Source organism: Mastigoproctus giganteus, chromosome 2, assembly GCF_048544385.1.
Source record: "Mastigoproctus giganteus isolate SK-2022 chromosome 2, ASM4854438v1, whole genome shotgun sequence".
NCBI lineage: Eukaryota > Metazoa > Arthropoda > Arachnida > Uropygi > Thelyphonidae > Mastigoproctus > Mastigoproctus giganteus.
Window position 1 is genome coordinate 100,545,095 of NC_143576.1, and position 22,014 is coordinate 100,567,108.

At 37.5% G+C, this 22,014-nt stretch overlaps 1 protein-coding gene across 1 annotated transcript in view; it reads left to right on the top strand.

The window, feature by feature from the left end:
• Rrp4 (exosome complex component Rrp4) overlaps nt 1-22,014 on the top strand; it is a 145,619-nt gene that overhangs the window by 103,440 nt on the left and 20,165 nt on the right. The window contains exon 7 of the mRNA XM_090389991.1: nt 18,631-18,759. Within this exon, the coding sequence (XP_090246117.1) occupies nt 18,631-18,759 (129 nt within the window). The remainder of the gene's footprint in view (nt 1-18,630; nt 18,760-22,014) is intronic.

The following is a 22,014-nucleotide window of genomic DNA, read 5'->3' on the forward strand; positions in this document are numbered from 1 at the left end:
CGACAATGAGTGTATTGAACCATTGAGGCTAATTATGCGAGCATCACTGGACTGGAGTGATTCCATTGGATTGGAAAAGTGCCAATGTGTCTCCAATACATAAGGGCGGTTCTAAGAGTGAAGTGGGAAATTACTGGCTGGTTAGTCTAATTTCAGTAGTAGGGAAAATCATGGAGACAATGATCAAAGTTGGAATTCAGGATCATTTACATAGAAATGGAATTTTGAAGGATACTCAGCATGGTTTTGTAAAGGGAAAATCATGTTTAACTAATCTGGTTAGCTATTTTGACAGGGTCCCTCAAAAGCTGGACTTTGGGATTAATTTTGACATTGTTTATTTGGATTTCAGCAAAGCATTTGACTCAGTCCCACATTAGCGGTTACTTTATAAGCTAGAACAGGTTGGAGTCACAGGGAAAATCCTTAGATGGATAGCTGAATGGCTTCAGGGCAGGAGGCCTGGGGTTGTGATAAATGGTTATTCCTCAGATTGGGTTGATGTAAGAAGTAGGGTTCCCCAAGGATCAGTATTAGGACCACTATCATGTTTGATTTTCATAAATGACATCGATGAAGGTGATGTCTAAATTTGCAGATGATGTAAAGATTGGTAGAGTAGTTAATGATCGCTGCCAAGCATTCTTCAGAATGACCGGGATAAACTTTAGGGATGGCCAGAAAAATGGCAGCTATGCTTTAATCCAGCAAAGTGTAAGGTATTGCACCTGGGGAACAGTAACCTCAAAATAACTTATACACTTGGTGGAGTTGAACTAAAGCCGGTAGTGGAGGAAAGGGACTTGGGTGTTATGATACGGTCAGACATGAAATTCTCTGAGCATTGTAGACTGGTTGCAAGGAAGGCCCATGGTGTCCTATCGATGATGTATCGAACAATTGCTAGTAGAGATAAGGACGTCATAATCCCGTTGTATAAGGCTATTGTTAGACCACACTTGGAATACTGTGTTCAAGTATGGAGACTGCACCTAAAGAAAGACATTGTGCTTCTTGAAAGGGTCCAGAGATGGGTAACTCGCCTGGTGAGATCGGAAAAAGGGGCATCCATATGAGGAAAGACTTCGAATATGTGGGTTGCAGAGCTTGGAAATAGACACCTTAGAGGAGACTTGACCGAGGTGTTTACGGCTCTGAGAGGCATAAGCAAAATGAATGAGGATGAAATTTTCATGATTATAAATGATTCTATAACAAGGGTCCATAATTTCAAGTTACGGGGGGAGATGTTTAGACTGGATTTCAGGAAGTTTTATTTTAGCCAGCGAGTTATAAATTACTGGAATAAGTTGCCTACATGGGTTTGGTAGAGGCTGACAGTTTGGGGAAATTCAAAGGTGAACTGGATAATTACCTATGGGAGGAGGGAAACGCTTAGGTTGTCCATTTCCTTTTCTCTTATTTATTAGTTATTATTATTTTTTTATTTTTTCTTCTTATTATTATTATTAATATTATTTTATTCTTATTATTTTATTTTATTATTATTATTATTATTATGATTTTATTTATTTTTTGGCTGGTGCAACATAAGCCATATTCCTTGCACCATGTGGTCATTACTAATACTAAACATTTGTGTAAACAAATATGGAAAGGAATAGAAAATGTTGCAAAGTGGTGGCAAGCTAGTAATTTGAGAGTTCAAATTTTCCCACACTTACTAACAATATATTTACTACCAATAAATATATATATTTGTGAGTTAATGGGCCTATAGTACTTGGATCCATTGCTTAAATATAAATATCCAGTAAAAATTTAATACACATTTAATTACAAATGGTTTGCAGCTTTCGAAGCTAAATGGGCCTCTTTGTCAGCAAATACTAACAGTTAGTATTTGTTGATGAAGCTACAAACCATTTGTAATTAAATGTGTATTAAATTTTTACTGGATATTTATATTTATATAGATATATATATATATATGTTTGTATAGCTCAAGTCAAAGATGATTTTCAACCAACATTTTGATATAATATTTGGTTTAAAAAAAAATTGATAAAAATACTGTTTCAGCGTCCTAGACACAGAACAATGAAATGGAAAAATCTATATACTCTCTATTAACCTTCTGTCAGTTGCATCCTTAAATGGATGCAACTGACAGAATAATAAGTAATAAATATTTAATTTTTAGCTTTTTTTGTTCCATTGAAAATGGTATTTTATTAATTAGGATTTTACATAATTTATCTCACTTTTTTTTAACTTGAATATCTTGTAGCTATGTGTTTTTCACTCATCTATTATATCTCTCACCACTCAGTTTCTGGTTTTTCACTAGAAAAAGAAGCACCCCTTTCAAAAGGGGAATCTTCAGAAAAAGTGCATGTTAGACAAAAAAAGAGAAAATTATATGCCATTGGTGTAGATATATTACCCTGGGGGGGAATAAATTACAGTAGCTGGGGGAGAAGTGTTTGTACACTCCCAATAATTACAAACACAAAAATTACTTTCAGATGCCAAACATATTAACCTTTCATAACTTTGATAAATTGAAGCAAAAACAGAAAATAATGTATCATCATATAACAAATGTTAATGAGGAAAGGTATATGGGAGAATTTCATTTTATTCCCAAAATTAAAAAAAAAAAAGTTTGCATTTCTCAGACACTGACTGACTAGGAGTGAGTGTCTTAGGGTTAATTCTAGAACAGGTGGCAACCCAAACTACAATATTTTGGGTTACGTGAATAATATCTTTTTAGAAGTCAGCATATAAAGCGAAAATGGATATCCCAGAAGCAAGTTTCTTATAGAAAATATGGAAAACTTTCTGAATGCATTTCTTGCATGTAACAAAGCAGGATTATATGCTGAATCTTTGCATCATCCCCCTCCACAAATGTATAAAATCTCTCTCTTTATCTCTCATGTATACTTTCTCGTGAGAGTACACGTGAACAGGTCAATAAACAGGAGATGATACTCCAACTAATAGAGAAGTTTTTGCTTTTTTATTGACTTAAATTGTCATATTAATTTATTTTCCAGAGTTGCTTTATATTTCTAGTAAAAATACTTTAGTTTAATTTGAACTTAGATAGAGATTTTGTAGGTTATTACTTAGTATTAGTAAGGGTATCAAATCCACGTGTTGAACAAGTTTTCCAGGGCCTGCAAACGCAGTTTTTAATTATATTTAGCCACTTTATTGACTTAATTGTTAATTAAATTATTTTCTATAAGTAGCTTATAGACCTAGTCAAGCTCTGTGGTTTATTTTGAATTTAGATAGCGCGATTTGGAAAGTAAATAATACCTCATGCCCATAGATTTACTGTTCGTAACATGAAGTCATTGTTATATGATACACCAAAATAGATAGCGTAAGGTTTAATTAACGGAAAACTAGGTAGCGAGTATAGTAGTATCAATTAATCAGTAAAATTTATTAATCTTATTAAATTTCATTGTCAATTGAATTTTTTTTTTTTTATGTGAACCCCAAACACGAGAGGTATTAGAACCTATAGTACTTAGTACCGTGGTTGGGTTGGAGGTTGAGAAGACGAAAGAAGATATTTGTTGACATTGGACTTGAACTCCTGTAGATTGCAGTTTTCAGGAAATACGTATGAAGGAAGGTTGTTCCAGAAAACGGCAGTTGAATGAATAAATGAGGAAGATGAAAAGTTGGTTCTGTGGGTTTGAAGTTGGACAGTAAATGACGTTGGCTGGAGGCGGCATGTGTTCGGACTGTTTTGAAAGAGAGAGAGGGAATTATAGAAGCCAATTCAGAAGAACAGTGCCCATGGAAGTATCTGTAGAATAGGCATGCAGCAGAAACAGTACGTCTATGAGACAGTGAGTGGAGAGACTCTGTTAGAGATGAATCATTAATTAACCTAACTGCCCTCTTCTGAATGGAATCAAGAAGCCAGAGAGAGGTTTGGGGGCACCACTCCAGATGTGGGAACAATATTCCATGGCAGGGCGGATTTGCGATTTATACAGAGTGAGCAGCTGTTTGGAAGAAAAGTAACGCCGAGAGCGAAAGAGAAAACAAAGTTTCTTAGATGCAGAAGAAGCAATATTTGAAATGTGCTTGTGCTAAGAGAGATTAGAAGTCAGGGTAATCCCCAAAAGAGATATATCATTTTGCCTAGAAATATTAGTGTCACTAAAAATAAGCATAGGAGCAGAAGAATCCTTTTTGCGAGATATAAGACAAGACTGAGTTTTAGAAGGGTTGAAATCAACTAAGTTGTCTTTGCCCCACTGGAGAATTACCTGAAGATCGGCATTTAAGTAATTGGTAGCAGATTTTCGAGAAGTTGAAGCTGATTGAGCAGGACACTGTTTCTCAAAATGGAAAGTGGAATGCAATGTGCAATCATCGGCAAAACTATGGATATCCAGTCAATGGTAGAAGGTCATTAATATACAAGAGGAAAAGAGTGGGGGAAAGAACTGAACCTTGGGGGACACCAGCATTAGTGGAGAAGTTAGAAGACAGAGAGCCATCTACCATCACCCTCAGTGAGCGATCAGAGAGAAAACTGGATAACCAATTACTAAAAGCAGTTGGCAAACCATAAGATGGAAGCTTGTTTAGAAGACCTTTATACCAAACACGATCAAAAGCCTTTGAGACGTCAAGAGCAACTACTTGTGTTTCACTGAACCTTTCCATTGAATTAGTCCATAAATGGGTAACATAAGCCAGAATATCACCAGTGGATCGACACTGACGGAATCCATACTGGCGATTGTTGATCAGACGGAATGTTTCTAGGTAGTTTAAGAGTTGGTGGTTAATTGATTTCTCCATTACTTTAGAGAGAGTAGAAGTAATTGCAATGGGATGATAATTGGATGGGAGGGATTTGTCACTTTTTAGGAACTGGCTGGATATGAGCAAATTTCCAAGCAGAAGGAAAAACACCTTTGGAATAAGAAAGTGAAAAAAGGCGGCAAAGAATAGGAGTAAGTTAAGGCCCACAGGTTTTGAGAACAAGTGGAGAAATACCATCAGGACCTGGAGCTTTCTTAGCATCAAGATTCATCAAAATCCTTCTGATATCCTTTTGACGGAAGACACAGGAGGTATTGAATGGAGCATGTTGAGAACGGTGGGAGGTGTTTTACCAAGATCAGTAATACATGAGCTGGAAGAAAAATGGGATGCTAGCAGGTCAGCTTTATCCTTGGCTGAAGTGACAACAGAACCATCTGGTTTGGACAGAGGTGGGAGCAGAGATGGGCAAAAGTTGCAGCCAATAGCTTTAGCAAGAGACCAGAATGCTTGGCTACCATTAGGGCAAGAAGCAAGTTTTCTACTCTTAGCCTGTTCAAACTCTAGTTTGGACTGATTAATAACTGCTTTACAATTGTTGTGAGCTTTGGTGTAGACAGAAAATGAAACTGAAGAATTAGAAACAAGCCAATTACGATATGCAACATTCTTCTCTTGAACAGCCTTAGCACATTTATTGGAAAACCAAGGTTTAGATAAAGGATGAGATTTTAAAGTGGAGTGTTGAATAAAGGATTCCATTCCTGCAAGAATAATTTCACTGACACGATCTGAGCAAACGTTGATATCAGAAGTTTTGAAACAGTAATCCGACCAAGGAAAAGAAGAAAAGAAGTCTCACAGGTCATCCCCATTTTGCAATCTTGAAATGCCAAACAACACGGGATTCGGAATAGCCATGAGATAAAAGGTTCCATTGGAGAAGAGACAATCACCAGGTTGTGATCTGAAGTGCCTAAAGGACTACTCACTTCGACCGTGTACTTAGAAGGGTTGTTTGTGAGAAAAAGATCAAGCGTATTGGCTGTATGATTAGGATTGTCCGGTATTCTTGTAGGTAAATGAACAATCTGTGCTAGGTCATTAGTAATTGCAAAAGCCTCAGCATCTCGACCTGCTGGGTCGGTGTGACTAGAAAACGGAAGCCAGCTGGAGTTGTGAACATTAAAATCACCAACGAAAATTACCTCACTGTTAGAAAAGTTGGACTGGAGAAAGTCAAGTTGCAAAGAGAGGAAGTCAAAGAGCTCCAAGTGATTAGTGGAGTTGGGAGAATGGTAGAGACAACAGATGAATATGACACGAGGTATAGAGATTTTAAGCCAGAGAAGATCAAAGAGAGGAGATTCCAAATTGCCAAGTCTCTGACAGGGAATATCAGAACGGACATATGCACAAGTACCACCTTTGAGGCGAAAGGAATCATATAGCGAATAATTTGGGCATCTGAGATGAGCAGTAGTTGAATCAACCGATAACTGAGATTCTGTCAGAAAAAGTACATGGGGTTTGGCAGACTGCAAGTGGAAATGGACATCATTGAGATTAGAATTGAGACCACGTATATTTGTGAAATGAATTAGGAAGTGCTTGGAAGGTTTAGATCTTTTCACAGATAAGCTTGCTCTTTTAGTTTGACAATTCATGGTGTATTCAATAGTAAGAAAAAGTGGGTGGGACATGCTGTATGAAGTAATGAAATTTTTGGATGTAGCAATACGTGGTAAGAATATACCCAGGTCCTTGACATAACGTGGCCTTGAAATGCTCCCCGCATACACACTACTCGGACTCCCTCCAGTCAATATCTGGCAGAGTAGAGGTAGCAAGATTATACACTAGCTGATCCGGAAGCCTCCTAGAGAGTTACCAATAGGTTCGGTCCAGTGTACTAACTAGCGGCCGGCCTGCGAACACCGTTTTAGAGCTGTACCCTCGAAATGTAAGGAATATTGGATCTCGCCATGACATTCATCATAACCTCAAAAGTCATCAATCATACTGCATGATGGAACAGATAGGAAAGAGTTGACTGGAACTTAGCTCTAGAGACTAAACATGGGTTCCACCACTTCAAGCCTCCAATAAGCAAAGTGGTGGTATTTCACTGGTTGATGAGTGTCATCTACCACCTAGTACTGCCTGGTAACATAGAGGGGCGGCGTTCCTCAATGTGGTGTGGGCACCACACCTCGACCCCTGCTTACGTCGTTTCACACCTGGGTGGTCATCCACCATGTACTTGTGCATGGAGGTTATACCCAGGATTACTAACCGTCCCACCATCGTGAAGGTGGAAGCAGAGGATTTGGCTGTCACAGACCTTCCGGACGTCCCCGAAATTGGGTCCACTTGATTTGAGTGTCACCCGAATATCAGTTCCATCAGCGTTTTAGACTCCCAGGTAGCAAGTACAGCTTGTCTGGCATATCTGAGAGAATGTCTGTGACAACCTCAAGGACCATATTGTATTTATTTAGCTATATTTATTTTGTTAAAAGAAATATAGCAACCTAGTTTTTACAAACGCAACATCATAAATTAATTCATATAAGTTGACAGGGGATATGAAAGTCATATAACATAACTCGGAGATAATATTTGATACCGAAATATGTATATATAGTGTTATAACTGCATTGGTATATAAGGTTAGAGTTATATTTTGTATTGGAATTTTATTGAACTTGAATAGAAATCATGACTCAGACCAGAGCAGCAAAGCAAAAGGCTCAAACTAATGGAAGTGCTGTGGCTCAGGGGAGAACTGAGGGGGGCAGTTGTCCTCTGAATCACAGTCTATTGAAATACACTGCTTGTTTGATGTTTGTGGAGCAATCTGGAATGGGACATGATATTGCCAAGGGGGGAATGTCTTTGTGTGTGCGTGTGCGTGTGCGTGCGTGCGTGCGCGTGTGCACAATGTAAGGTGTGTGAGGAAATCAGGCACCAACTCAGCATTGTTATGGGCTTACACGAGAGCTTGAAGGACAAGGTGGATGCCCTTGAAGAATTTAAATTGAGGGGCTCATCAAGCTCCCATCTGCCCACATCAATGCCAGAGCTTGCACTTGAACATCACGCAACACAGCGGCAAAACCAAGGTAGAATGCACTGGTTCCAAAGGAACTAGTTGTTGTAGGTAACTCTATTGTCAGGGAAACGGAGAACATATTGTGCAAAAATGATAGATGGAACAGGACCAGGGTATTTCTGCCAGTGGCAAAGGTTGATGACGTTGTAAAGCAGATATATTATCTTTTAAGGGCACAAAGGGTGATATTCTTGTACCCGTTGGTACTAATGATATTAAGAATAGGAGACCGGCAGAATTACTTAACAAGTACAAGTCAATGCTGAAAAGAAGCCGTGAATTAGGGTTGAATTTAAAAGTGTCTGCAATTCTGCCCAGACACGATAGGAGGGAGTATATGATGAGAGCCTTGTCGGTCAATTCTGCCCTGGAGAGATTGTGCAAGGCTCAAGGCGAATTTTTTTCAGCCTGGTCTGTGCTTGTTAACAGGAGAGACTGCTTCTACAGGGATGGGATACACTTACATAGAAAGGTGCAAGAATATTTGCTGATGCTATCGAGGCAGAGTTAGGTGGGTGGGAAAACCGCTAGCTTGGGGGGAGGATACACAGATTAAAGGAGGCAACAAAAGAAGTAAGCAAACCCTTAGCCATAATTATGAGAGCTTCTTTGGACTCGGGGGAGGTACCTATAGACTGGAGATTGCAAATGTGACCCCAATTCACAAAGGAGGATCAAAGGCCGACACAAGTAATTATAGACCTGTGAGTTTCACTTCTGTTCCAGGAAAATTAATGGGGGCACTGGTTAAAGAAGCACTGCAGGATCACTTAGACAAGACTTCAGTTGTAGCTCTGACACAGCATGGTTTTTTTAAGGGAAAGCCTTGCCTGACCAATTTGATTGGATACTATGATGTGGTCACAATGGAACTGGATGCAGAGAATAACTTTGATATCATTTATTTGGATCTTAGAAAGGCTTTTGATACTGTTGCACATGGAAGACTGCTGGACAAATTGGATCAGTGTGGCATTGAAGGCAAATTGCTGCTATGGATAAAGGGATGGTTGAGGAGGAGAAGACAGAGAGTGGTAATCAATGGACACTGCTCCTTGTGGAGTAATGTTATTAGTGGAGTCCCTCAGGGTTCAGTGTTGGGTCCATTGTTGTTTTCTCTATTTATAAATGATATTGATGATGGTATATCAGACTTAATGGCCAAGTTTGCGGACGATAAGAAGGTTTGGAGGGTTGTTAATGACACTAATGACAGTACACTGCTGCAACAGGATATAGAAAATTTGTGCAGATGGGCTGAGAGGTGGCAAATGAAGTTTAACATTGACAAATGTAAAGTACTACATATGGGAAGCAGTAACCTCAGAGTAAATTACCAACTCTGTGGTACCACAATGACAGTGGTAGAGAATGAAAACGACCTAGGGGTAACTGTGCAGGCAGATGTGAAGTTTTCTGCGCAATGCAGACGGGCTGCAAGAGTAGCTCATGGTGTCTTGTCAATGATATAGAGGAATGTTTCTAGCAGGGATAAGGAGGTGATTTTTACCTTGTATAAGGCAATGGTCAGGCCACACCTTGAGTACTGTTTACAGGTCTGGAGGCCTCATTTTAAGAAGGATGTAGAGCTGCTGGAATGAGTACAGAGAAGGGCAACAAGATTAGTGAATGGAACAAAGGGTTGCTCTTATGAAGAAAGGCTTAAGGTTTGAAAATTACAGTGTCTGGAGACTAGGCACCTTTATAGTCCTCAATCAGATCACCTCGCATGTGATCTGATTGAGGTCTATAAAGCCTTGAATGGTTTGAGCATGCTCAATGCTGACAGGATTCTTTAACTTTGATAAAAGTTAAGGACGGAAACTGTTTGAATCCAGAGGCAGCGATCATTCTTGCCCTAACTTCTACTTGGCCACGAATTGAACTGCTGACTTCAACAAAACAAGCTGTACAATCTCACTGAGTTTTTATTTGTTATTTTTATGAGAATAAATGTTTGTATTGTTTTTAATATTTGTTATTTATAATGAGAATAAATGTATGTATTTCTTTTAAACACTGTTTTTGTAGAAGTGATATTATAATCAAAATAAATATCTGTATTTCGACAATTTGCCGCACAACACAAAACACGTGCATAAAAGGGGTCTTTATCTGTTTTACTATACAGGGTGTCTCAAAAACATTGGTACAAACGTTTAGGGGTGGTAGGTAACATCTAAAGGAATGTGAATCGCGTAGGAACCCATGACCAGAAACGTCACCGTAAGTCGGTAGACAGCGTGGCAGTCGCCGCACGAAGAACATGCATCTATATTTGAGCTGTGAGCTGGCAGACGTGCACCTAGTGTATGGATTAGCAGAGGGCAATGGATGAGCTGCTCAACAAATTTATGGAGAACGCTTCCCAGACAGACATCTACCGGACCACTGTTTGTTTGCACGTGTGCATCAAAATTTGTGCGATTATGGGTCATTTAGAGGTAGCAGGAGTAGTGCGGGCGGACCACGTTCACTGCGAACTCCTGCCATGGAAAAATAGTGTGTTGAATGCTGTCCAGAATAATCCTACTACCAGCACACGTGCCGTTGCCTCTGCCTTAGGAGTGTCTCGTTGCAGTGTACAGTGTGTCTGGCACGATGATTCCTTACAGCCCTTTCATCTCCAAAGGATTCAGTTACTGCTCCCCCAAGATCATCCTGCTTTTGTGCAGTGGTTTTTCCAAGAAAGTGTTCAAGACTTGAATTTTCCAGCCTATGTTTTGTTCACGGATAAAGCCTATTTCACTCGGGAATGCTTATTCAATCAGCACAATGCTCATGTGTGGCTCATGACAACCCACACGGTGTGTGCCCCCATGCGACACAACATCGCTTCACAATAAACGTGTGGGCAGGTATTGTCGGTGACTGCTTAGTCGGCCCATACCTGTTACCATCCCGCATGAACTCCGCTAAATATCGGATCTTTCTTGAACAAGTTCTACCAGGGTTACTTGACAATGTTCCAGCAAATGTGAGACGCAACATTTGGTTTCAACATGACGGGGCACCTGCCCATTATGGAAGGTGTGTTCGTGACCATTTGAACAGGCGTTTTGGGCATCGATGGATTGGCCGTTGTGGACCCGTTGCCTGGCCCCCCATGCTCACCCGATTTATCGAGCCTTAATTTCTTTCTGTGTGGGGGTCCTCAAATAATCTATCGTGTGTGTGTGGATCTCGTGGCAAGACTCGTCTGCGCTGCTGCTACTGTCAAAGAAACTCCAGGTGTGTTCGACTGTGTCTGCCAATGCGTGCTGCGTTGCTGTCATTCATGCATTGCATCTCATGGTGGAACCTTCGAGCATCTGTTGTAACATCATGAAATGTATCCATCTCATACTCCATCGTTAATATTATGTTAAATAAATGTTTGCCACTAATTACTGTCTTGTGTCATTTCTGCTTCTTGTGCCTCTGCTACTACTTTCCCATGACATTTCCGGTTATGGGTTCCCATGCAATTCACATTCCTTTAGATGTTACCTATCTCCCCTAAACGTTTGTACCAATATTTTTGAGACACCCTGTATAAGTACAAAAAAGTTAACTCACTGTTAAGCACTTAGAATTCAAGTGTAGAAGTTTATTTGTAGTAAAATTAGTAGACATACATATGTGGGGGTACAAAAATAAGAACGTGGTTCTTTTGGGGGTATGTGAACAAAACAGATTGAGAAACACTGCATCTAACAGATTTATTTGTGCAGCTTAATTAATTAAATATTGGTATGGAAGGCCCAGAGTAAAATTTAATCACTTCTACTGACAAGTTGCACGTCTTTAAAGAAAAGTTGTGTATATGAAAAAAATATGTAAACGAAAAAAACAAAACAAATTATACTAAAATAATTAATGTAAAAAGCGAAACATTAGAGCTGTGAAAGACAAAAATTGAGTATTACTTTCCATCCCTTGATTCCAAAAAATATTTGTGTGTAAAAGACCCATTTGCAACAAGAAACCTTCTGATGTTAGAACTTAATCTGCAAGAGAAAGAAGAATTGGTTGAGATCTGTAGTGACCAGTCACTAGAAATTCACTTTAATAGCACTAAAATTAGCAAATTTTGAATATTACCATATTTATTAGCAAATTAAAATATTAGCAAAATTCAAAATCAATATCCACGAATTTCTGAAAAGACAATTAGAATTTTATTGCCATTTTCTTCTTCCTGCTGCGAAACAGGGTTTTCTGCTTTAAACAAGATTAAATAAAAAGAGAGAGAGAGAGAGAGAGAGAGAGACTAAAGTCGGTAGAAGATCTGAGACAGAGCCGGCCCGAGGGGGGTGCGAACGGTGCGAGCGCACAAGGCCCAGCGCCGCTGACTGATTTTGCAAAATAAAAATGGTTTCATTTTTTTGTTTTGTTTTAATACTGTCGCAAAATCTAGCGACATCACCATAAAATAAAATGGCCATATTTTTAATATACATAAGAAATAAAATGTCAATAATCATGCTATTAACATTATCTGAAAGCCCGCCAAGAATTCTCCAAAGAACACGGAAAAATATATTTTCTTTCAAATATATTTAAAATATCTCTCCTTACAAGTCGTTCAGATGTACGATTATATGTTGCCAGCGTTTGCATAGTTATCGTACTCTAAAGGCTATATATACCACCGACTGGTCTATTCATTTTAAGACTCTTTAGTAGGCTAATCATTAACTACGCTTCTTTAGTAGGCCATTTACTCATTTGATCCTAATCTAGGCTACCGCAATATTATTGAGTCTCTTAGAGACCTTATACACAATTAGGCTGATTGAAGCCTACAAATAAAATAATAATTATATAATCATTTATTGGAGTTTCATTTGAAATTATTGAATAAATATTCCCCACAAATATATATATACACAGTGAAACTTCTCCTAACGGACACCTCTCTACAACGGACATTTTCAAATTCCCCAACTCACCTCCATTGGTTTTAAAGTGTTTGCAGCTTCTGTCTAGCGGACATTCTCTGTAACGGACGCGGACAGGCAATCTGCACTGTTTCGTTCAGATTAGCACTTAATTTGATCTCCCCATAACGGACACTTCTCTCTAACGGACACATTTTCGTTCCCCATGGCTGTCCGTTAAAGGGAAGTTTCACTGCGGGAGAGCTCACGGCCATTTTTTTCTTCCACATATTGCCTCAATCTATTTTCTATTTCCGATTCTCTGAATTTTATCAAGGTTTACGTCGCGGTTCTAAACCCTTTTTCAAGAATTTTAAGGCACGTGTAAAACTTCTGATGAATTCGGTGTGTGCGGGGGGGGGGCGGTATGGTCGGCCTTTCGTCTTTTCAGTTTCAGTTTTCAGTTTTGTTCAGTGTCATGTGAAGTGCACGATGTCTTCTCATAAACATTTAACTTTAAAAGATAAAGTCGAACTCATTAATGCGTATGATCGGCAAAAAAATAGCGTTTGCAATCTCGCTGCAAAATTCAAAATCGGGAAGACGCAGGTAAGCGACATCCTAAAGAAAAAAATGAACTGCTCGAACAATTTTGGCAACACTGAAATGATCAGGTTCAAAAATCATTCCTGAAAACTGTTGGACTTCAAACTGACAATGTTACGTATGAGTGGTTTTGTCGCGCACGTGCTAAAAAAATTCCCATTAATGGGCCTATTATTAGGGAAAAGGCTTTGGAGGTTGCGAAATCTATGGGAGTAAATGAGTTCAAAGCTTCTGTAGGATGGCTAGACAAGTTCAAAACTCGGCATAAAATTTCTTGGAAAACCGTAAGTGGTGAAGGTGGATCTGTTGATACTGGGGTTGTAACAGAGTGGCCGTCAAATTGGAAGATTTATGTCATGATTTTGAAGCTAAGGATATTTACAACTGTGATGAAACAGGTTGTTTTTTAAAGCTCTTCTTGAAAAAACAATAGTCTAGAAAACAAAAAGTGCCATGGCGGAAAAATTTCTAAGGAACGCTTGACTGTACTATTGTGTACAAATATGCTGGGAGACTTTGAACAACCTCTTGTTATAGGAAAACAACAAAATCCTCGTTGTTTCAAGGGCATAAAGTTGAATCTTTTGAATGTTGACTTGAAGTCTAATAAAAAAGCGTGGATGACATGAGATATCACGAGCGACTTTAACCAAAACAGAAAAATTATTCTTTTCATGGATAATGCTGCATCTCACCCGCACATTGAATTGTCCAACATTCAAATCGTTTTTCTGCCACCAAACACATCTGCAGTGTCAGCCCTTGGATCAAGGGATAATAAAAAATTTTAAACTTCACTACAGAAAACGTGTTTTAAGACATCTCATTGCAAACACGAACGATGTAACATGTGCGAGTGACCTTGCAAAGAAAATCAGCATCCTAGATGCGATTCAATGGATTTCCTCTTCAGTAAACGCAATTAGAAAACAAACTGTCGTGAACTGTTTTGTAAAGTCTGGCTTCTCAAAACGCAAAAATTGAAGTTGTGAACAGCAATGTGGAGTACGTACCAAGAAGAACAAGAACTTCAACATCTATTGATAATGTACGATACTTCCGCTACAAGTGACCCTGGCTACAAAGATATAGACTCGAACCTCACTACAGAAGATGGTGCTCTAGATATCAACGACATTATCATCTATATTTTTCAAGAAGTTCCTCATGAGGATGAAGAAATGGAAGGTGGTCATTCTGTCAGAACATATTAACGACGAACCACCGATGAAAATAGAAGAAGCGCTCATACAAATCAATCGTTTAAAAATGTTTTTCGCCGCTGAAGAAGATACTGAATGACTTTCGTTGATTTCTTCACTCCAAACAAATGTTGAAAACAAAATTATCAGCCGGAAGAAGGTGCAGAAGAAAATAAGTGATTACTGTATGTATTTTTTTTTTTAAGATAAAGTCATAATATGCATAGCACAATTGTATGTATATTATTTACAAAAATATTGTGCAAAATCTGTATATAATTTAATTTAATTTTACATTAAACGTTTAACGATTTTTCTTTATCTCTTGTGTATGTAATTGTATATTATTTACAAAAATATTGTTCAAAATCTGTATATATTTTAATTTAATTTTACATTAAACGTTTAACGATTTTTCTTTCTTTCTTTCTTTCTTTTTTTTTTTCTCCCTCAGACTTCTTGTTAGCGGACACTTCTCTCTAACGGACACATTTTCGTTCCCCATGGCTGTCCGTTAAAGGGAAGTTTCACTGTATATATATATATATATATGTGACAGCTGATCGTACATCGTACGTTTTTATCGCGATTCGCGAGGTGTGAAAATAAATAACATATTCGTCTCTATTTCGCAATATGACTAGTAGAGACAGAGCTGCAGGAAGAAAGTATATGTGTGGCTCTGATAAATTGAATTAAAAAAGAAAGAGAGAAGAACTTACGGAAAAACAGAGTATCTCCCTTGCAAAATTTTTAAAAACCGAAAATGTGCAACAAACTGAAGAAACGCATAATTCGCAGTTACTGGAAGATCAAACTCGCGGAAATGAAATTACGCCGTGCGACATCCATGAAAACGGTCCTGATCATCATAAAGTCAGCTCTCGTCCTAATGAAGAGGAAAGCGATTATAAGAAAACTGTAGAACGGGAAGATAATCATGAAGCAGAGGGAAACGTACAGACGGAGGATTTTTTGTCAGTGTCGAACAAAGAACAAGATGAATTATTCCGAGGACCGCAGCTTCAAGAGAATCAACAAAGCGACGAAGACGAAAATGTCGATATCAATGATCCTGGTACTTGGCCTGAAATTATAACTGATAAATTTAGAATGGCTATCATACAAAATGGCGCGACACAAGTTAAAAAAACTACGATTTTCCGAAAGATAAAAATAACAGAAGTTTTTCTGAAAATTATTATTTAAGAAAATTAACGAATGGGGAACGTCAAGAACGAAGGTGGTTACTCTACTCAAAAGTACAAAGATGCCACATTGTGTTATGCGTGTAAGTTATTCTCTTCAAATACCACTTCTCTGTGTTTAACTGGACTTAACGATTGGGTACATTTAAGTTCGCAATTACAAAGTCATGAAAGATCAGAATATCATTTACAAGCTATGTACAAATTGTTACAACTTGAAAAGAATTTGAAACTTGGAAACACTATTGACAAAGAACATGAAAAAATAATTAAAAACGAAACACAGCATTTAAAATGTGTTTGTGAACGAATAGTGGATGCAATTTTATATTTATTAGAGCATAATTTGGCATTCAGGGGCAGTAGCGATGCTTTATATAAACCGCGCAACGGTAATTTCTTGGGTCTCATGGAATTACTCGCAAGATTTGACCCAAACAACATTTGGATCGGTGTGTAGAATCAGCATCGCGTTCCTATTTATCTCATAGAATACAAGATGAACTGATTTCTGCTTTGGCTAAAAAAGTTAGAAAGGAAATAATAAATACAGTTCAGAAAGCTATGTATTTCACAATTTTATTAGATTGCACTCCAGAAGCCATCAAGAACAATTATCTGTTATTTTAAGATATGTTAATGTAGATAACTCTGAAAGTGATGTGAGTATACAAGAACGATTTATTTGTTTTGAAACAGTAAAAGACCCGACAGGAAAAGGGTTATCAGACAAAATTGAAAGCATATTAGAAAAGGAGGAATTAAATTTAGGGAACTGTCGAGGACAGGGGTACGATAACGGAGCTCATATGAGATGTTTTTATCCTGCAAAAGAATTCCAAAGCACAGTATATGCCCTGCAGAAGTCATAATTTGAATTTAGTTCTTGGAGACATTTCAAAATCATCTTCTCTTGCAAATTCATTTTTTGGGACTTTACAAAGCATATATAATATTTTTGCAAGTTCTGTGATACGCTGGGATATATTAAAAGAGCGTGTCAAACATCTTACTCCAAAACCACTGTCAGAAACGAGGTGCGAATGTCGCCTCGAAAGTGTGAAAACTGTGAGCTACCAAGTACCACAATTTTCTCTAGCTTTGAAATATACCAGTGACATGAAAACGAAATCCGAAATCCAATCAATCGAAAATAAACTTCATTTGAATTTTTATTAAGTTTGGTCATTTGGTATGACATACTGAATAGAGTAAATATTGTGAGCAAGATATTTCAAAATTCAAATATAGATATCGGTACTACAAATTCACATTTAAAAGGCCTTTTGAATTTTTTTGAACAGTATCATGAATCGGGATTCAAATCTTCTTTAATAACTGCAAAGGAAATAGCTGAAGAATAAGAATCAAAGAACTGGACGAAAAACAAAGCAATTTTGTTATGAAGGAACCGATCAGCCTATTTCATCAGGCGAAGAATATTTCAAAATTCAAATATTTTCTAGTCATAATTGATAGTGCGATTATTTCTTTTAAGAAAATATTCGAAATTTATCACTAACATGAGACATCATATGGTTTTTTTATATAATTCGGATAATATTCAAAAACTGACTGAAAACGATCTTCTTAAATGTTGCAAAGATTTAATAGCGACCTTGCAAGATGATATTGATTGCATTGATTTATTTAATGAAATCAAAATTTGTCGTTGAGTTTTGTCTTCCAGGATCACAATATTACAAATATTACAATATTTACTGAAAAATAATTCATTTGAATTGTAAACAAATTTCGTTACTGTTCTGAAAATTATATTAACCTTACCAATTACCGTCACATCTGCAGAAAGATCTTTCTCAAGATTGAAAATAATAAAAAATTACTTGAGATCTAGCATTAGTCAAGAACGATTTACCTCCTTAGCCATTTTATCTATCGAATCCGAAATAGCCAAAAAACTAAATTATGAGGATATTATCAACGAATTTGCTATAAAACATGTAAGAAAATGAAACAAAAATCACATATTGTGACCTTATTCGATTAAGTCGCATATCAAATTGTATTTTATAAGTATATGAAGCAATTATTTTTCTTATTTCATTTATCAAAGTTTTTTTTGTGATTGAAATGTCAATTTTATTAAAATAATTTAATTATTTATCATTTTCATGTAATCCTTAACTAAACCAATTTGTGCAATGTAATAAATATCAAAATGCAATAAATTATTTTGTTGTATGAAATTTGTATCAAGGCCCCGCAAGTCAACTTTGCACCGGGCCCCGCTTTTGTTCGGGCCGGCTCTGATCTGAGAGCAACCCTATTCACAATAAATCCTCTTATTAAAAACTGTGTGCTTCCATCAAACCCAACTGTTTCACTGATTAAAATGTTATAATTGTTTGTTTTTATATTTAAATATGTTAATTTTTTACGTATTTTCTTTTAAATTTCATGTATGTTCTTTTAAATACAGTAATTTCTTTTCTTTTAAATTTCATGCAATTCATGTATGTTCAAAGAAGAACATTGAAAGCATTTAGAAGAAATAAGTGTATTATTAAATATACCAAACAGAAATAACTTACAGTTTGTGAATATATGTATATATATAAATATTATGTATATATAATATATGTGAGTATAATAGTCATTGTAGTGTGCTGCAACAACAAAAAGATTGAGAAACACTGGGCTATACAATGCAAAAAAGCTAGAAGTTTTTGTTGTATCAGTCAAAAAATCCTGATACAAAATTTTTTTTAATATTTCTTACTCACACAATACAATTCCATGGGTAGAAAATAGTCAGTATATATAGTTAACACTGTTGTGCATACTACCAATTACCAGTTGTAATGATTCATAATTGTTATTATTTTCCATAATTCACTCTCCAGCCTATACCAAAGAAAGATAGAGAAACAATGGCAAGACTTTTGAATTGCATAAATGCCCTTGCTGAATTTAAAGTGATGCTATTTGATACAAGTATTTTATATGCATATGAAGCCTCTTTAAAATATCCAGTAAGTATATCAAGCTTCTTTTACTTTATAATTGTTTCATAGTGATTTATGCAAAAGATATGTTTGTTACAGATCCCGAACTTTAACAAATTTAAGAGGGTGTGCTGTAGCACACCCTAACAACTGTGAATAATAATTTAACAGACATATTGCCTAGTCAAATTTCTTAAACCTTAGCCTTTAAGTTCTGCATTTCACAGAACTTAAAGTTTCTGTGAATAGGTCTAATGGGTTCCACAGAGAAAATTATAGTAATGGCAGAAAAGCTAAAACTTTTTTTTATGAATACCATTTGACAGTGTTGTAGTTGTAAAATTAGCAGGAGGTATACTCTATGAATGTTATAATGTTAAATATTTTAATAAAATTTGTTTTTTCATGTTTTTCAAAAACCAGAAGGTATACACTATTCACCTAAAAAAAATCCAGAGGGTATACAATGTATACCTGCATATCCCTCCACTGCAGCCCTACCCTTTGATACACAAAAGTATGAAGAAAGTAAGTTTCAGTGTTATCATTGTTTCATTACTGGATTTCTTGTTGAACAAGAAAATAGTTTTATTATTGAATTTATTATTTTTAGTATTAGTAGTAGCAAATGATATAGGTAAGCATAATTATACAGCATTAGCCAAAAAAAAAACCCTACCCACCTCATCTGTACATCCCCTCCAACAATTTGCACAATCTTCTAAATTTATTTACACTACCCACTTCCATAACACCAGTTGGAAGTTTCAATCAGTTACTCTCTGGCCAAGAGCAAATTTTCACACACTTGTCCCGCAACCATCCTTTTTAAATAATGTCCCTTTATAGATATTATTAGATATTATTAGCATTTAGTTTACTCAATCCATTTAAAACCTTAAACATTTCAATCAGATCTCCTCCTTGCACATGCCTTGTTTTCAAATGCCGCAATTTGCCGAACTGAAGTCTTTCTTGATATAAATACCCTTTGTATTCTTAACTAATCTTGTTACTCTTCTTTGCACACAAAGAAGAGTAACAAAGAAGAAAGTTGTGCATTTGTTCCAACAAATACACAACTTTCCTAAAATGAGGCTTCTAACCTTGCATGCAATACTCAAGATGTGGTCTAACCATTGCCATATACACTGAGTGGACAGAAATAATGGAATACCTACCTGTCAGCCCACCTTTTGCCCAGATAAGGGCAGTCACATGGTGAGGCATTGAGTCGACTAGTTCACGAAAGAGTTCCACAGATATTTCCATCCATGCTTGCTACACCACTGTCTATAATTCTGTTGCATTCCTTGGTGGAGGATCCAAAGCTCGAATGGACCTTTCCACAGCATCCCAGAGATGTTCTGCAGGGTTCATGTCTGGTGAATGGGGAGGCCATTCTATGGTGGTAAAATCTGTGGAATGCTCTTTGAACCATGTTCTTGTCACCACGGTTGTGGGGAGGTGCATTGTCCTGCTGGAAGAGTCCATTGCCTTGTGGGTGCATGATGACCATGAACGGATGCAGATGGTCTGCAAGGATGGACACGAAACCTGGACTGTTCAGAGATGCATCTAGACATACCAGAGGTCCCAATATGTGCCAGTTGAACATGCCACAGACCACTACTGACCACTCACCTGCCTGAACAGTTACTTGTTGACATGATGGGCACATAGCTTTGTGCAGTTTCTGCCAGATATGCACCCTCCCATCCCGCTTGAAATAACTGGAAACGGGACTCATTGGACCTGGACACCAGTCTCCAATCATCTAACGTCCAGTGCTGATGTTCTTTCACCCAGTTGAGGCATAGAGTTGTGTGTCGTGGTGTTAGCAATGAGACTCTGCTGGGTCGGCGGCTCCCATAACTTATTGTGGCAAATAATCGCCTGATGGTGTTGGTGGAGACATTTGTGGTACCTTCCTCATTGAAGTCAGCAGTGATTTGTGCCACTGTCACTCTCCAGTTGGCTGAAACAATGAGAGACAGATGTCAACGGCCACGTTCATTCACTACCTTTCTCCGCTCACAATGAGATGTTATTCCGGAAGTGGCATATTCCCGATACATTCTTGATACTGTTGAACAGGGATAGTGCAATTTCTGTGCCACCTCCGCGATAGAGTGACCCATGCGTTGGGCACCTAGTATCATTCCTCTTTCAAAGTCAGTTAACTCACGTTTATCCATACTAACAGTGAATTACCGTCTACATGAATGCAGTGATGCAGTGTACTTATATACCTGCGAAGCAGTGGGTTTGTCCACTAGTGAGAGAGGTGACAACGTTGTGTTGCCCAGGAACCAGGTATCCTATGAATTCTGTCCTTTCAGTGTACAACAGAATAATCACCTCCATGTCTCTGCTTAAAAATTCCTCTATATCATTGAATAACCCTGTGAGCAGTACTAGCAGCCTGTCTGCACTGCTTATGGAATCATGTTGTACTGTACAATTACTTCTGTCTATCTTATATTCTCCACCACCTTGAGTGTGTTACAGAATAACACGGATAGCACTATCTTGCATTTAACAATGTTAAATCACAATTGTCACTTCTTAGCCCATCTGTGTTTTTTATAGGTCTTGTTGCAGTAGTATACCTTGATTCTGTCATTAACCACCCTGCCAAGCTTTATATCATCTGCAAGCTTAGATAATAAGCTTTACATGCCTTTGTCAGTAGGCGCCTCCATAGCCAGGTGGGAAGGAGCAGGAGTGCGCAGCACACTCTTCTTGATTAGACCGGGGTTCGAGCCCGTGACCACCAAATACGTAGGATGCGGAAAGGTCAGGGAATGACCACCGCATATTCCCCGAGCAATATGGCCTTAGTTGTTAATGCTCCTAAAAACCAAATAACAAACATTCCTTTGTCAGTATTATTAATAAATGTGGAATACATTAAGGGACCCAGTGCTGAATTCTGAGGGACTCCACTAATAACATTAGACCAAGAAGTGCAGTAGCCATTAGCTACCCTCTGTCTTTTGCTTTTCGCAGTAATATATCCCTCTCCACCAATTTGTACAGCAGTCTTTAATGTGAAACAGTGTTGAAAGCTTTACTGATATCTAAGATGATTTTAAAAATTTTTTTGCATTCAGTTCCTTTGTTATTGTGTAAAAATATTTAATTAGTTGGTCAGACATGATATCCCCTTAACAAATCCATGCTGCAATTCCTGTAAACTGCATTCCTGTCAAGATGATTCCACAATACTTCTTTAACCACTAAGTCCATTATTTCCCTGAAACACAAGTCAAGCTTATA